General features: G+C 35.1%; 1 protein-coding gene and 1 long non-coding RNA gene across 13 annotated transcripts in view; one reads left to right on the plus strand and one right to left on the minus strand.

Moving 5' to 3' along the window:
- Positions 1-4,350, plus strand: part of LOC138735967 (uncharacterized) — a 31,282-nt gene extending 26,932 nt beyond the window's left edge. Inside the window, exon 3 of the long non-coding RNA XR_011340037.1 lies at positions 4,286-4,350. This is a non-coding gene — a long non-coding RNA (uncharacterized lncRNA). The remainder of the gene's footprint in view (positions 1-4,285) is intronic.
- LOC138735961 (EF-hand calcium-binding domain-containing protein 5-like) overlaps positions 1-18,578 on the minus strand; it is a 217,460-nt gene that overhangs the window by 184,739 nt on the left and 14,143 nt on the right. For 5 of the 12 annotated variants that reach the window (XM_069884680.1, XM_069884670.1, XM_069884671.1 and 2 more), the window contains one exon: positions 1,745-3,736. The exons of 5 other annotated variants lie outside the window; for them this stretch is intronic. In XM_069884680.1, the coding sequence (XP_069740781.1) occupies positions 3,712-3,736 (25 nt within the window). In that variant the 3' untranslated portion in view covers positions 1,745-3,711. Of the gene's footprint in view, positions 1-1,744; positions 3,737-7,066; positions 7,220-16,573; positions 18,061-18,578 lie in introns of those variants that run through there. 2 more of the 12 variants (XM_069884672.1, XM_069884674.1) reach the window with 2 other exon arrangements.

Raw genomic sequence — 18,578 nt, forward strand, 5'->3', positions numbered from 1 at the left:
TATAGAAAATAGTAGTGGAATTTATCCCCAAAGTGCTAGAATGATAAAGAGAATGGCATTTAATTAAAGTAACAATTGTAAACAGGTTCTGAACATTGTTGTCAAATGCTATAAATATTCCGTTTAGTAATATAACAAATTTTCTGTCTCAATATGGTCAACATTGCAAGAAACCTCATTTAATTTTGTACAGATATCATATATGCCAGGGGTGGCCAAACTTGCTTAAGGTAAGAGCATAATACGATAAATTTCAGATGTTTGAAAGCAAGTAACAAGCCACGCCCACTAAAACTAACATTGTGAGCAGTGGCACATACGATTCCTATTTCAGCCGAGGTACCATATATGCCACACATGTCAAACTCAGGCCCGCGGGCCAAATTTGGCCCGTGATATAATTATATTAGGCCCACAAGATCATATCAAATATGTATTAGAGCTGGCCCGCTGGCCGCCGCGCCAGTATAGCGCATGCACAGCTAATACTACAAATCCCAGAATGCTTTGCAAATGCGTTGGTGCCGGCCCGTCAGCCCGCTAATCGCCCCCACCTCCTCTCTTTACTTTCATTAGCATCTGCGACCTGTGGCCAAACTCACATGTAATAAACCCCTTACGAAAAATGGCCAAACGAAAGACAGAAAACAGGACCTTTCAAGACAGGTGGGAGGAAAACTCTGACCCCAGAGTTTCATGAACTTGCATCTAAGAAGAGATGCCAAGTATCTGGTTTAGACCCAGGCGCATCAGAGTAAATCACAGTGTAGCAAGCTAAGCTTGGATTAATATTTTCTTTGGTTAACTTTGGACTGTTCATAGTTGAAAGATTGGATTTTCATTGAAGCAAGTTGTTATTTTTTTGACTTGTTGGCTTGTGAAAAAAAATACATTTAAAAGGAGCTTAAAGGCTATAGAGAAATATTATTTATTGAATTTTATTTCTCATTTGTTGATGCTTCTCCTGGAAAGAGTTTAACCAAAACTATTATTAAACATTTATTTTAATAAGAAAAAGTTTAACATTACATATGTTGAAAGAAGAGAAAACATGCAGATGTTGTTGAAAATTTTCAATAAATATTTAGTTTGGCCCACGACTTAGTCCAAGTTTTAAATTTTGGCCCTCTGTGAATTTGAGTTTGACACCCCTGATATATGCCGTTGTATAGGACAACTCGGGTATAGGATGACCCCAGAATTTCCACCTAAAATGTTGGTTTTGAGTGATATCTCCTCCAAATTGGCACTTAACTGTAGACTAGTGGTTGCTATTAAAAGCAAATCACAATATTTTAATAACAAATCATCATTTAAAGGTCTCAATTTTATTTGGATATTTTAAAATAAACCACTGTCAGCTCCTATACCAGGCCATTTAAAGCCTGTACAGAGCCACGGCAGTCGAGCCAGGCAGATGGATCCTGCGGAAGAGCCAGCGGGAAGATGGCAGTAGTGTTGAGACTTCGTTAAATGCTATATGGTCGGCAAGGATTTTAGACGTGGTGTATAAGATGATCCTGAATTTAAGCTTAATTTTTAAAAAACTTTTGAATCTTCCTATACAATCGTATTTACAGTAAGGTGTGATTGCGTGCATATATGGGCCTGGTACTAAATATATTAAACTTTTTAATGCTAAAATCCTTATACTGTTATCTCATATAATCTGTTGTTTAGTCACATTTAATTTTTAGATTTACAATATTACTAATATAATGCAAAATTCAGATTCAATTACTCATAATATTGAGATGAAGTTTTATTAAACAGCTTCATAACAGAAGACTGCTGCTTGATGCGCCAAAACGATGTAAAAGCAATTTTTTTACTTGAGTTAACTGCTCCAGAAGTTCCAGAAATATTTCCTTAAAACACTTCATTTAATTGCCATTTTTCTTCTGTTTTTGATGTAATCTCATGCTGAACTGCAATCTGAACAGCTCTTCCTTTGCAGTTTTTTTCCTTGATTCAGTAAGAATTGGTAAATCATTACAAAACAACACATTGATGTATCATGTACATTGCACTGGGATTTTAAGGGAAACTTTTACAACACTTGTTAAAAATGTAAAAGTTTGTTCCTACCTTTCAGTCCATTCTACAAATTCCTGCTCTACTGAAGATTGAGCTTTGATGCATATGGTGTTTTTTTCAGAGATTCTGAAATTCCTCGAACTGGTGTTTTGGGTCTAGGTTATTAATCTTTACTTATGATTGTGAAACTTCTATGGTATGATGTTCTTTTTGGGATTGGATTGCTTTCCTGGCTTCTATGATTTGCAATTAGTTTTCTGAGTGAACTTGATTATTTATGAGGAAACAATTGAGAAATTAGCTGACAGTAAATAGTTATTTTGAACTATGAGCATTCCATGTGGATTTTTAAATTTCAGATTTGAGATAATCTCCCCACAGATCTAAAGGAATTTCTTATGGAATTTCTCTACCTTGGAGATAACATTTTGGAATGTGCTGCTGGTGACTGGGATGGATATCCAAATTTGCATTTTTGTTGTGCAAGTCAATTTCAGAAATATCTTTTGTGAATAATGATTGATTTTCCAAAATATCATGACCAATTTGAGAAGGGTTAACTGGTCCAATTGGTGGATGAGGCACTGCCACATGATGGATGTCCTCTTGGAAAAAAAAATTTATGAATGATGGCAATTTTGTGTATTTGTTTTTATATCATTGGGTTTGTCTTGAGCTTGAAATTCTGGAAGATAAACCTTATATTCTGAGCTGGGTAGTTTAATGTTTTGATTGATTGAGGATTCTGTTCCAATGCGATCTTGTTTATCTTTTGAAGAAGAATCCACAAGATTTTGAGTCTTGGGCTTGAAATTAGTGAAAGTTGTATTTTTACTCTCTTTAACATCAGCAATTTGCAACCATTGAGGAATTTTCACTTGTCCAATTGTTTGTGTTCCCACACTCTGCGTTTCTGGCTTGGACTTGCGAGAGCGTTTGAAGAATTTAGTGGGTTTTCTATCTATTCCAACTGCTTTGGAGACATATTTTGAGGAGTTCGATAACATAAATTCATTGTTTTGGTTTGAAGCAGGAGTTTGTTCATTATGGGAATCTAAGTCTTTTTGTACGACTTGAACTGAGGAGCTGAGGTTAGATGACAATGGTGGGGAATCATCTTCTGCATCCTCAGGTGATAGAACTTGAAGGTCAGTTGCTTTCACAATAGCAGAGCCTGGTATTAAAGATGTAGCTTCTTGCTCAGGAGCATTTCTGATGTATGGGCATGAACATTGTTTGATAATGTTTTCAGGTATGTTCATCTGAACATGTTTGCTTGATCCAGTTATCTTACCCTTTGAGATGAACACTGAATTCTTCATAGAGTGTTTCGTCTTAATGACGTTTAAATTGTGTCGAATACCACTGATAGTAATACTATGTTCACCAGAAGCAGTGATTCTGAGAGTGTCTGGATCAACATCAGGTGGAAGATTAAATATGCTGTAAAATCCATGAAAGTTATTTCTAGTCATTCCAATTTCATCCTGTCGTACTATTGACTGATCTCCAAAGATACTCACTCTTCTGTTACTGACTGTTGAATTCACCTTATTCACAGGAATATGCCCAAGGTTTAAGCATACATAAAACTTCTGCAATGTGTCACTATGTACATTATCACTTCCATCACTTGATATCATGTCAAATTCATTTTCATGCAAGAAAATGCCTTCATTTGTAGTCATCTTTTGTACATCTATTAGAAAAACAGTTTTAAGAAATTAAAGCATCACAATTATTAATTAGAAAAAATACAATATGTTATCCAAAGATGGAAATGAATAGAAAAAGAATTTGCTAAAATGAAAAATAAATCAATGGAAACTTTTTAAATACAGTAGAGCCAATGCCATTTACTGTGACTTACCTGTAATAGAATAGCAACTTCAAGTAAGATCAGGTTCAGAGTTGAACACAATTTTCAAAACTTGCAAATATAGTTCCACCACCTTGCCATTTCATCATTGAAAGATGTGATGATGTGCTTGGCACCACACTGTCAAAACCTAAATCTTGTTTATTTTATGCTAAGTACACTTTTAGTGATATGATCAATATTAATTTCCTATCAATAAAAAGAAATTACTATAAATGAACATTTTATTGTTTTTAATGATTTTGAGAAAGTAAAATGCCATACTTTTAACCATTTCTTTCTTATTGCCTTAAATAAAAAGAATTGTATTAATTTTCTAGAACTGAAGCAGCATTAACTCAATTCTTCTACTCTGATGCCCTGCTCTAGTCTTCTACACTCCAGAAGCCTGCATCCTTTGAAGTCTGGGCTGCCAAGTGTGGATGCTGCCATCTTGGGTATCTATGAGTTTCCATTCATTCTACAGGTGGTTCAAACCTGTAGGGGCAAGACAAGCAAGCAGGAGTACCCCATGGAGGAATGTTCAAGATGATGTCTCCATTCCTCCCAGGTTAACACCACGTTACAGCAACTGCAACAGTGTTGCCATCTTAATTTGACCCTAAGTTTCTGCTTCTTCTCAAGGAGAGATAGTTTAATCTATAGCAAGGTTATCTAGGCACAGAGTTGACTGCAGTTAACTATTAAAGACCAACTGATGTCTCCTTCTCTGCAAAGGAGCAACATCCACCAGCTAGGATGCTGAGAGAAACATTGCATTGAAGTACAGGGCTGGAAAAAGCATGTTGAAAATAGATTTTTAAAAAAAGGAAAATGGTGCTTTGTTAATGTTATCATTACAAAGATGGCTGATCTCATTTATAATATTTGCTTCTTTCATGGCCATTGTTGAAGTGTAATACATTGTCATCAGAATGGGAGGAGAATATATAAACTGAGTCAGAGCAGATCATTGGGTATGTTTACTCAGTGACCAGGGTGGCTATATTGGGGAGATGATCCTGCTGAGAATATAGCTAATACACCATAAGAGCAATGTTTGTGCAGAAAATCATATCTAAGCCTTGTATCAGTATATGCATGCTGACTACAAAGAAGAAAATCATCTATACATGGCTCTTGCATGACCTGGAATGCATCATTGCAACACAGGACCTTCCACAAGATATTTGCTTTACCACAGAGTACTTTTGAGGGCAACAGTGGAGAAAACAATGAGCTACAGCAACAGGGCAAGTTCCCATCTAGTGAAAGGATGTAATTTATTTTCTTTTCTGTTGTGAACTGTAGTCAGTGAGGCAAATTCAAGTCCTCTTTCTTTTATAATCAGCACACACAGGATAACATGAGACACATAAGTGTGAATGCAAAGCAGCAATCTTCACTTTGTGTCCTCTAATGAAGGCATGGTTGTTATGCTTTCAACATCACATTGGCACTTTTATATACCATGCTGCCTGCTAGATGTCTAATTATAATGTCCTCCAAAATGCTTGCACTATGGAGAAAGGGCAGTGGTCCTGCTGTTAAGAACTCCCTCTCTGTTTGAGTGTGAAAACAATGGACCTCACTAGAGAATCTTAAGGCTCTAAGGAACAAACTAACAACGTTCCTGTCCAAAGAAGATTTTACTAATAACTGTCAATATGCTCCATCCACTTCTTTCTACTCTGCCATGCTACCTTGTTACATGCACAAAAGAGCCAGTTAGGAGTTCTGTATGCTGTCCAAAGTTCTGCTAAGCTTGTGCAATAACCTTCTCCATTACATAACACTTAATAAGCATTCATATTTCTGGGTTTTGATGTTTGACTATAGATGAAAAATTTGTAGTGTTTTATGTTTCTAACTTCAAGTACATTTGTAAGAAAGTGATTAAAATAAATAATTAATGGTAGAAAAGGATGAATTAAATAAATTAATATTGGAACTGGAGCATGGGAAATAAATAATAAGCTTTATTAATTTGTACTAAAATAATCAAACTGGGTTACAATTAAATTACATCTGCCATTTTGCTGTTAATTTACATTTTGTCATTTAACAGCTGATTGTTTTTGGAAGTTAAGTTATGTGGAGAACAACTATTTATAAAGGAAAGTATATCTAAAATTATAAAATCTGGTAATATGCAGCATTGTGAATGAAAACTCTAAAAAGATACAAACCCTGATAAAGAAATATTTTAAGAACTTAGATGGGCCATTTAACCTTTGCAAGAAATTGCTCTGGTTATGCAGGAGAGGACTACAGAGAATATCATGGTACAATAGTGAATGAGTTTCCCTACATTCGGAAGACTGAGTAGAGACATCATGGCTTAAGGTAAATAGATAACATATTAATGTTTTGGGGAGCGAGTGTCAATATAATAATTTTGATCTAACTAATGCAGCCTCTTCAAATTTACACCACATTTCTAAGAAATGGAAGTAATGAATGCAGATGGGGGTACATTTTATTTGCCCCACCCTCTGAGTCAAGGGAAAAGATGTTTGATATGATATTTTGACCTGTAGTACTAAGCACATTCAAAACAGCAGAGGGAATCCATCTACCTGAAAAATCTGGGACATTATATGCTTTCCCTAATAGTTTTATTTTCATATCCAGATTGAAACCAGAGATAGAATAAAGACCCTGGTATCTGGAATTCAAGCAATCGGCAGCCTCAAGCAACTGGCAAATAAAAAAATCCATATATTAGACTTGTCTGGTGAGCAGAAATCAGGGATCATGAGACAGCGGATAAGTTTTAGTTGGGCATTGCAAGATTAATTCTCGAGCAACTGGAAAATACACTTTACTGTATATGCTTAGAACTTTAAAAATGATGCAAAAAGTAGGCTGGAGATTCTTGGGTGTTTATTTTAAGACTTGGACTGTATTTTTAATTTTTCTCTAGGTCTCTTGTTGAAAACCAAGTGGAGGTAAAGAAGGTACGCTGATCATTGCCAGGGAGGGTCAAGTTAAAGATAGACTGCTAACTTTATGTAAGAATTGATAGCTAATCCTGTCTCAGAAAATATGAAGCAAAAGACTGAATCCTGTTTAGAGTACAAGAAGTCCTTGATTGTTAAACAGCTAATATTTTGGCATGCATTGACAGAGCTATTTGGAGGAAGTGGGAAAATTGCTAGTGTCACTTACTTGTAGGGTGGTCCAGAAAGGTGAACAAGGAAAAGACTGAGAGGTGTACTCTGTGGTGAAGCTTTATGATGCCTGGATTTATAAACAGGTTTCTTGCAACTGTGATTGCTCAATATTGTCTGCAATGAAGAGTATCCTCAGAGATGATAGAACCTTAAAACAATGTAAATGGTTTTAAGTTTTAATTAAAGGATTCCCCGTTTTTTAACAATCAATTTAATTTTCAAGATCTACAGTGAGTTGGCCAATTGGATTTAGAATTGGCTTGGTGGTAGAAGATGAAGTGTGGTAGTGGAGCCTTGTTCAGACTGGAGGCCTGTGGACAGTGGTATGCCATAGGTTCACTATCATCTATATTAAAAACTTGGATGGCTATATAATTCATGTGAATTAATAAATTTGCAGATAAAACAAAAAATGGTGGTACAGTCAACTGGGAAAGTGGGCCAAGAAATGGAAGATAGAATTTAACACAGACAAATGCAATGTGTTTTTTTTTTTTCGGATGGTTAAACAAGGGCAGGGCTTAAATAGTGACCAGTAGAGCCCTGGAGAGTGTTGTAGAACAGAGAAACTTGGGCATAGTTCCAAGAAAGTGGTGACTCAAGATAGTGATGAAGATAATTGGCAGGCTTGCCAAGATTGGTCAGGTATTGAGTATAGGAACAGGAATGTAATGCTACAACTATAGAAGATGTTTGTAGGACCACACTTGGCATATGCAATGCAGTTCTGGTCACCTAGTATAAGAAAGATATTATTAAGGCGGAAAAGGTGCCAAAGGTTTCATGAGGATATTATCAGTACGCATAGGCTTGACTTGTAAGGAGAGGCTGTATGGGCTGAAACTTTTCTCCCTGGAGTGTAGGAGTCTAAGGGTTAACCTTTTAGAGATTTATAAAATCATAAGGTAAATGACATAGAATTTTTTTCCATGGCAGGGGAATCAAGGTGGAGAGCAGAGATTTAAGATGAGAGGGGAAAGATTTAAAAGGTCAACTTCTTCTTAGAGGGTGGTATGCATGTGGAATGAGCTACCAGAGGAAATGGTAGAAGCTGGGAGAATTGTAATGTTTAAAAGCAATTTGGAGAGGTACACAGGTAGAAAGGATTTGGAGAGATATGAGCTAAATACAGGTTGGAATGGAGAAGTTGGGTCAAGGACGTGTTTCTGTGCTATGGCTCCATAAATATGAAATAATTACTTAGGATTTATTTCTGTTTTATCAACTTTGAACATGTGATTTGGTTTTAACTACAAACAAAGTTGAAATAAATTAGTTGAATGGAACTAAAAGAGATCTCAAGTTTAATCAAACATTGACATGACAGCAAAAATGCTTCTATGTCATCATGGTGAACATGAAATCAGGTTATCGTGTTATTACCTTCTCTAGAGGTGCCAAAATGTTTCCTTGAACATTTAAACATTTAAACTAAACATTAAACATTGTAAGTACCTGAAAGCCTTACTTTTTCTGCCCTTTTTGCTGTGACAATAAATGTTTTCTTGAACATTTAAACTAAACATTAAACATTGTAAGAATGTGAAAGCCTTATTTTTTCTGCCTTTTTTGCAAAGTTACAATCTATGGTAATCTAATATTTCTGTTTTATTTTCATGTGCATAATCTGGACAAAGGCTAATATTACTAATATTGATGATGTGTCACATGAAATTGCATTTTTTTGTGGAGGGGGTGTGAACAAGAATTCAAAATTCTAATGTTTTATTTCGAAAATTATGAGGAATATTGACTATTTTCTTTTGGCTCCTAACATCTCAAAATGAATGTTTGAACCTTCTCATCTAATAAGATTTGCTTTCTCTAGGAAAGAATTCATAGAGATTACAATAATTTTATAAGAAATTTATTGTGTATTCATGCTTTGGGATTTTGGACTTTGGGATACTTTATTATGAGGTATAATTTACTGTTTTGGTCACCTCAATATGTGATTTGTAATTAGACATCTGAGATTGTAATGTAATGGAGTTTATAAGAAAATTCACCCATCCATTGTTATGTTGAAATATGCTCATTGTCTCTGCATGCTTGTATAATTGATTGAATTATCTAATTAATCCTGCATGTATATTTGACATTTACAAACTTTGATAGGTTTCTAGAATATGTTGTTCACATGGAAATAAATAGATAGTGTAACATTTTTGTTAAATCTCAAATCTCTGACTTTCCATAAATTCCTGAGGCAAATATTCTTGATTTACTTTTTGATTTACAACTTTCTCAAAAAGGTTCAGTATCTCTTATTTATAACAATTTGCTTAATTTAAGAATGGCCTTGTTAGTTAGGATTAAGAGAGACTGGGAACAAGATTTGAATCTTTCATACTCTGATAAGGTTTGTAATCTGATTAATATTACCTCCCTTTGTGCACAACATTGCTCATTGCAATTTAAAGTGGTCCAGAGAGTACATATATCTAAAGTTAAATTATCTCGATTTACTCTGATATAAATTTTCTATCTGATAAATGTAAAATTGCTGAGGCTTCTTTGATTCACATATTTTGGACTTGCCCTAGTTACAAAAATTTTGGAAAGAAATTTTTCAAACATTATTGGTGATTCTTGAGGTTAAATTGGAACTTTGCCCTTTAATTGCTCTTTTTGGATCATTTCAAGATGATAATATTTTATTGACTGCAACTCATCTTATCTTTTACTTCATTGATGGCCAGACATGCAACTTTGATTAAATGGAAAGATAAATCTCCACCTACACATACACAATGGCTAAATGATAAGTTTTGTTTAAGTTTAGAAAAAAAGTTATGTATAATAATTATGATTTTTTTTGTTAAGATGTGGACACCATATATGAAGAATATATATTTAGTAATATTGTAAATTACTGAATGTTTTTGTTTATTTTTAATGCTTCCCTTTAGGGATCTGTTTGGGAGGGGGGAGGGGATGGGTTTGTTTTACTGTTTTATTATTAGACTACTTATTCTGTAAAAGTCTGTTTATTTTTATTGAAAAAATACTAAATAAAGTTAAAAAAAAGAAAAAAATTAGATATGCCATTAAACATTCAAATACAAATTTCCTAAATACATGGGACCCTTTTATGGATCATGACCACAATCTAAAGTTTTAGGGTTGTAATAAGGTTTGATGCTGTGCTGTCTATTTCCAGGCTGTCGTCACTTGATACTCACATATAAGTTTTTTTTCAACCTTGTATAGTGGTAGGGATTTAGAATTAACAGAGGTTTTTCTTTTTCTTGTACTTGTATTGTTTAATTTTTGTATTATTGCAAGTTTCAATAAAATTATCTTCAAAAATAGTGTAATTTGTATGGATTATGATTTATTTTGAAATACATTCCCTATATTTTAAATTTTTCTTAGACATACAGCATGGTAACCGGATATTTCGGCCCATGAGCCCATGTTGCCCAATTACACCCAATTAATCTACAACCCCCCCCGATTATGCTTCAAATGGTGGGAGGAAACCAGAGCATCTGTTGGACACCAATGCAGACATGGAGAGAACGTACAAAATCCTTACAGACAACACAGGATTCAAATCCTGATCCTGCTTGCTGGTGCTGTAATAGTGTTGCACTAACTGCTATGCTAATCATGCTGCCCAATCTAGAAAGATTTTGAAAACAATCCTACCTATTTTATGAGGCATTGTGATGTCCTCTTATTTTTTTTATATAATATTTTATTTTTCACACTGTGAACCATATCAACCAAAATATATACAAATGTTTCTCATTAAATATACACAGTGGCATTTTCTCCCTTTTTTTCCCCCCCTACCCTCCCTTCCCCCTTCAAAACCAATAAATATTCAACGTACTTTTACACACTGGATCAAGTCGTTTTGTCTTCTTATCATTTTAGTGGGTGGAGGTCCGCAGAAGGCCCTTTCTGTTATGTTCCATGTATGGTTCCCAAATTTGTTCAAATAATGTGACTTTTTAAAAAATTATATGTTATTTTTTCCAATGGAATACATTTATTCATTTCTATGTACCATTGCTGTACTCTCAGGCTCTCTTCCATTTTCCAGGTTGACATTATAGATTTTTTAGCTACTGCTAAGGCTATCATAATAAACCTTTTTTGCGCTTTATCCAATTTGAGGCCTAATTCCTTACTTCTGATGTTGCTTAGAAGAAAGATCTCTGGATTTTTTGGTATGTTATTTTTTGTGATTTTATTTAATATCTGCTTTAGATCTTACCAAAACATTTTCACTTTCTTACATGCCAAAATTGCATGTACTATTGTTCCCATTTCCTTCTTACAGCAAAAAACATCTATCTGATAATGTTGGATCCCATTCTTTTAACTTTTGAGGCATTATATATAACCTGTGTAACCAATTATACTGTATCATGTGTAACCTTGTGTTTATTGTATTCTTCATAGTTCCAGAACATAACTTTTCCCATACTTCATTTTTTATCTTTATGTTTAAATCCTTTTCCCACTTTTGTTTAGGTTTATAACTTATTTTATCATTTTCCTTTTCTTGCAGCTTAATGTACATGTTGGTTATAAATCTTTTAATTATCATTGTCTCTGTAATCACATATTCAAAGCTGCTTCCTTCTGGTAATCTCAGTCTGTTTCCCAATTTATCCCTTAAATAAGCTTTCAGTTGATGGTATGCAAACATTGTACCATGAGTTATTCCATATTTGTCCTTCAACTGTTCAAATGTTAATAAATTATTTCCCAAAAAACAATTATCTATTCTTTTGATTCCTTTTCTCTCCCATTCTCTAAAGGAAAGATTATCTATTGTAAAATGGATTAGTGGATTTTGTGTCAATAATAATTTTGGTATTTGGTAATTTGGTTTTTTTCCTTTCTAAGTGGATCTTCTTCCATATATTAAGTAAATGATGCAATATTGGTGACCTTTTATATTGCATCAGCTTTTCATCCCATTTATAAAGTATATGTCAGTACCTTCTCCCCTATTTTATCTAGTTCTATCTTAGTCCAGTCTGGTTTTTCCCTTGTCTGGTAAAAATCTGATAAATACATTAATTGTGCGGCTCATTAATAATTTTTTAAGTTTGGTAACTGCAAACCACCTTGGTTGTACCTCTCTTTTAATTTATCTAATGCTATCGATTTCCCCCCTTTCAACAAGAATTTCCTTATTATTCTCTTTAGTTCTTTAAAAAAATTCTCTGTTAAGGGAATTGGCAACAAATGAAATAAGTATTGTATCCTTGGGAAGACATTCATTTTAATGCAATTTACCCTCCCTATTAACGTTAGTGGTAATTCTTTCCAATGTTCTAAGTCTTCCTGCAATTTCTTTATTAGTGGCTGATAATTTAGTTTGTCCAGTGGCTTAAGTTATTATCTAAACTACGGCTCCTAGAACGCTTCCACCAGCATTGACTCCGCTTCATCCTCAACATCCATTGGAGCGCTTACATCCCTAACGTCGAAGTACTCGAGATGGCAGAGGTTGACAGCATCGAGTCCACGCTGCTGAAGATCCAGCTGCGCTGGATGGGTCACGTCTCCAGAATGGAGGACCATCGCCTTCCCAAGATCGTGTTATATGGCGAGCTCTCCACTGGCCACCGTGACAGAGGTGCACCAAAGAAAAGGTACAAGGACTGCCTAAAGAAATCTCTTGGTGCCTGCCACATTGACCACCGCCAGTGGGCTGATAACGCCTCAAACCGTGCATCTTGGCGCCTCACAGTTTGGCGGGCAGCAACCTCCTTTGAAAAAGACCGCAGAGCCCACCTCACTGACAAAAGGCAAAGGAGGAAAAACCCAACACCAAACCCCAACCAACCAATTTTCCCCTGCAACCGCTGCAATCGTGTCTGCCTGTCCCGCATCGGACTTGTCAGCCACAAACGAGCCTGCAGCTGACGTGGACTTTTTACCCCCTCCATAAATCTTCGTCCGCGAAGCCAAGCCAAAGAAGAAAAGAACCTAGGTATCAGATTGCTTGTGTTTGCCATTTAAATGGTGATTCCTTTTTAAATTCTGTATAATCCGCGTTTCTCATTGCCATCACTTCACTTTTATTTATGTTGATCTTGTACCCCAATATTTCACCATACTCCTTCAATTTCTTATGTAATTCTTTTATTGATATTTCTGGTTCTGTTAAGTATACTATGATGTCATCTGCAAATAAACTGATTTTATACTCCTTCTCCTTTATTTTTATCCCTTTTATTTTATTTTCTGTTCTTATCAGTTCTGCCAATGGTTCTATTTCTAAAGCGAACAGTGAGGGAGATAATGGGCATCTTTGTCTAGTTGACCTACTTAATTTAAATTGGTTAGATACATATCCATTTACTGTTACCTTTGCCAATGGTCCATTATATAATGCTTTAAACCAATTAATATATTTTTATGGTAGATTGAACCTCTGTAATACTTTAAATAAATAATTCCATTCCACTCTGTCAAAGGATTTTTCTGCACCTAAAGCAACAGCCACTGTTGGCTTCTTATTTCCTTGAACTGCATGAATTAGATTAATAAGCTTACAGACATAATCCGCTGTTCATCTTTTCTTAATAAATCCAGTTTGATCTAGTTTTACTATTATTGGTACACAGTCGGCCAATCTGTATGCTAATAATTTTGCTATTATCTTATAATCTGAATTAAGTAGAGATATTGGTCTACATGATGCTGGTGTTAGTGGATCCTTCCCCATCTTTGGTATTACTGTAATTATTGCTGTTTTACATGATTCTGGCATGTTTTGTGTTTCTTCTATCTGGTTCATTACTTCCAGGAGAGGAGGAATTAATAACTCTTTAAATGTTTTATAGAATTCTATTGGGAATCCATCCTCTCCAGGAGTTTTATTGTCCAGCAACTTTTTAAAAAATATTTCCTGTACTTCCTTTATTTCAAATTGTTTTATCAGTTTGTTTTGTTCCTCTTTTTGCAATTTCGGCAGTTTAATTTTAGCTAAAAACTCTTCTATTTTATCATCTTTCCCCTCATTCTGTTTGGTATAATTGTTCATAAAATTCCTAAAAATTCTCATTAATCTCTATTGGGTTATATGTAATTTGTTTGTCCTTTTTCCTTGATACCAATACAGTTCTTTTAGCTTGTTCTGTTTTAAGTTGCCAGGCTAATATTTTATGTGTTTTTTCTCCCAGTTCGTAATACTTTTGCTTTACTTTCATTATGTTCTTCTCCACCTTGTATATTTGTAATGTTTCGTATTTTATTTTTTTGTCCGCCAATTCTCTCCTTTTCATTATATCATCCCTTTTTACTAGTTCCTTTTCTGTACTTACTATCACCCTTTCCAACTGCTCTATTTCCCGATTGTAGTCCTTTCTCATCTTAGTTTCATAACTTATTATCTGCCCTCTAATGAAGGCTTTCATTGCGTCCCATAATATAAATTTGTCTTTCACTGATTCCATATTTATTTCAAAATATCTTTTAATTTGGCATTCAATAAACTCTCTAAATTCCTTCCTTTTATGTAGCATGGAATTTAACCTCCATCTATATGTTCTTGGTGGGATGTCCTCCAGTTCTATTGCTAATAACAGGGTTGAGTGATCAGATAGCAATCTAGCTTTATATTCAGTTTTCCTAACTCTCCCTTGAATATGGGCCGACAACAAAAACATATCAATCCTTGAATATGTTTTATGCCTACTTGAATAATATGAGTATTCCTTCTCTCTTGGATCCTGTCTCCTCCATATATCCATAAGTTTCATTTCCTGCATTGATTTAACCATAAATTTGGCCACTTTATTCTTTTCACTAGTTTTTTGTCCAGTTTTATCCAACATTGGATCCAAATTAAGGTTAAAATCCCCTTCTATCAATATATTTCCTTGTGTATCTACAATCTTCAAAAAATATCTTGCATAAACTTTTGATCCTCCCCATTAGGTGCATATATATTGAGCAAATTCCAAAATTCTGGGTATATCTGACACTTTATCATTGCATACCTCCCTGCTGAATCTGTTATTTCCTCCTCTATTTTGATTGGTACATTTTCATTAATTAATATAGCTACAACTCTAGCTTTTGAATTATATGATGCTGCCGCTACGTGTCCTACCCAGTCTCTCTTTATTATGTTCCACTTCAGTTAGATGCGTTTCCTGCACAAATGCTATATCTATTTTTTCTTTTTTCAGTAAATTTAATAGCCTCTTCCTTTTTCATGTATTCCATTAATGTTTATAGTCGTATAGTTCAATGTGGCCATCTCATATCCTGTTTACATCTCATTTCCGCTTCCTCACCACCACCATCCCCATTTTCCCCATTTTCATCACTCAAAGTTTTCCCTTTTTAAACTCAATGTATGACAACACATTTAAAACATAAAATACTCCAACAACTCCCACACCCAATATTCCCTTAACCCCAAATATCCCCCCTCTCTGAGTTGGCCCTTATTCCTTACCAGGCAACTACAACTCCCCTTTCCATTTGGATTGTGATCCTGCTTGCAAGCGTCAACTGATTTCACTGTGACGGTTATTATCTCCCCCCCAACCCCCCCCCCCAAGAAAACATTATTTTTTTTACACATATAACAAAGTTCTCCCTTTTTGTTCCCCTTACTTCCTTCCTTCCCTTCTCTTTTCCTTCTTTAGTTCTTACATATACATTGTTTTTACATCTTTTTATATATATATATATATATATATTATCGCCATTCTTCATTCTTATTACAACTCTTCATCCCTCCTTCTGTCCTGCAGGTGCTCTGCAAATTCTTGTGCTTTCTCCTGATCCGAGAACAGTCTGTTTTGCTCCCCGGGGATAAATATTTTAAGCACAGCTGGATGTCTTAACATGAATTTATAACCTTTTTTCCATAGGATCGATTTTGCTGTATTAAACTCCTTCCTCTTCTTCAAGTGTTCAAAACTTATGTCTGGGTAAAAAAATATTTTTTGACCCTTGTATTCCAATGGTTTATTATCTTCTCTAATTTTATTCCTTGCCCACTCCAGTATATTTTCTCTTGTCGTATATCTCAAAAATTTTACTAAAATGGATCTTGGTTTTTGATGTGTCTGTGGTTTTGGATCTAATGCTCTGTGTCCCCTTTCTATTTCCATTCCTTTCTGCATTTCTGTCATTCTCAGGATCTTTGGGATCCATTCTTTTATAAATTCCTTCATATCTGTACATTCTTCATCTTCCTTTAGGCCCACTATTTTTATGTTGTTTCATCTACTATAATATTCCAACATATCAATTTTCTGAGCTAACAACTCTTGTGTCCTTTTAATATTTTTATCACTTTCTTCCAATTTTCCTCTTGTCATTTACTTCCATTTCTACAGCCATTTCTCATTTTTTCACATTTTCTACTCTTTTTCCTATTTCTGTCTTTCCTATTCTGTTCTTTTCATTTTTCTTTTAATTGCACTAAATTCTAATGACAACCATTCTTTTAATGCTCTCATCTGTTCTTCAAAAAAAGCTTTATCTATATTCTGTCTATCTGTTTTACCTTCTGTCTCTCTGTGAAGATCTTGGTCTTCTTCCTCTTCTTCTGTGTCTGTACCTGTGTTTGTGTCTTCTTTTTTCTTTGAATCTGTGTCTCTTCTGATTTTTCTGATGAGTAGCTTGTCTCATTTTGTCGGGTCTCTTCTTGCTTGGCCTCTTGCTGTTGGTCCTCTCCTTCTGAGCTGCTCATCTGTCGAGCCTCCTGCTGCTGCTCCTCTTGCCGTTCACCCCGTTGACTTTCTTTCTCATCTGGTACTTTACTCCCTCTCCTGCCGCTTTCCTCGTCTTCCAGCTGAGAGCCCTGGTGTCGGGCTTCCCTCAGCTGGTCACACCATGTTTGTCCGCTCCTCAGCTGAGCCCCCCTCCCATCGGTGTTTTTCTTTACCTTAGATTGTGCACTGTGCACTTTTGTTTGGCTCAGAGAGCCATTTTTGCAGTCCACCAGTCGGGGGGCTCGCGACTCCGCAGGGCCGACACCAACCTCAGAGATTGGGTGCTTTTCTCCACCATGGCTCCCTGTTCCTTTGTGCAAGTAAGGCCTTCTCCTTTCTTTTCCTGTGTCTTTTCTTCTTTTTTTCCTGTTGTTTTTACTTTTTCCTTCTTAGGTGCCATCTTCTTTCTCTTCTCTGCAACTTTATCTTTTATTTCTTATATTTTATATTTATTGATCTTTGCCTTTTCTTAACTTTGTTTCTTCTTTTCTGGAGAGGCCTGGTTTTATCCTACCAGCCACTATTCCATCACGTGACTCCTTCCTGATATCTTCTTATTGTTGAACAGATTTTTGAGAGACCTTCCTTGTCTGAGTTTGATGGTTCAATGCTTTTTTTTAGATTGGGTGGTCCAAGTAATATTGTTCATTTAGAATGAGAAATTCATTGTATATTGGATATCATGATGGGAATTTGAACATTCTATTTGTTCATTTTGTCCAAATTCATTTTCTCTGTAATCTTGAATATTTGATCATTTTTGTATGACTCAGTGGTCTTTGAACATTATGTATCAGTCATGTGGGCTTTTGAGAACACTTGGTAGTATGTACTTTTAATCCATGTTACATGGATATTTTATGCAGTTCAATGAAATACATATGTCCAGATTGTTCAAAAATTTTATAACATTGTCTGGCTGTTTCTGCATTTGAGGATTTTGATTATCTATTTGTTTCTTTATTCCGAAGATTTCGATTAATTTCCAACACTGCAATTGCGATGCTATTCAGCAGTGAATGAGAAAGTGAAGATTTTTTTTTCTGATTTCATTGGGTCTGATGGCATAGCTTGTCTCCAAAGGGATACTTTGGTGTGTGGCACCATTCCGAATTTTGGTGTCTAAGGCTAATGATAAAAATGGCAGATTTTCATTTGTCATTGGAACAGTCTGCAGGTTTACGTCAGTTTTTTGGTCTGCCATATCAAATAATGGGTGTAGGTCTTGTTCTGTAACGTTTTTAAGTACCGTTGGATTTTGTGCATTTGAGATGTTTTCCTGTTGGTTCAATAAAAAGGGCTTAAGATGTTTGTCAGTATCGATCATCCTGAGCTGAACACCATTCATAGTGACAGTATTTTTTCCAATAACAAGACTAAGAGAATCTGGATCAACATGTTGAGGGAGGTTAAATTTACTATAAAAGCCATGAAAGACATTCATCGTCATTCCACTATCATTCTTTGTTATCACTGACTGATATCCAAAGATATTAAATTTTCTGTTTTTTACTGTTGAGTTCACTTTATTCACAGGTACACGCCCAAGATTTAAACAAATAAAAAACTTCTGGAGTACTTCTCTGTGTTCCCTATCCCTTCTGTTATATTGTCAGATTCATCTTTGTCCTTGGCGGTATTCTGATTCATCTTTGATCAACTTTATGGAAGTCACAGATTTAGAACTGTCTGCAAATGAAAGTGCATAAAACAGTTCTTGCTTACAAAGAAAATTTGTAAGCATCTTTTTTTTGAACATAAAAGAAAATGTCCACCGAATACATATGTTTTATAAAC

This window comes from Narcine bancroftii, chromosome 6 (genome assembly GCF_036971445.1).
Source record: "Narcine bancroftii isolate sNarBan1 chromosome 6, sNarBan1.hap1, whole genome shotgun sequence".
In the NCBI taxonomy this organism is placed as follows: Eukaryota; Metazoa; Chordata; class Chondrichthyes; order Torpediniformes; family Narcinidae; genus Narcine; species Narcine bancroftii.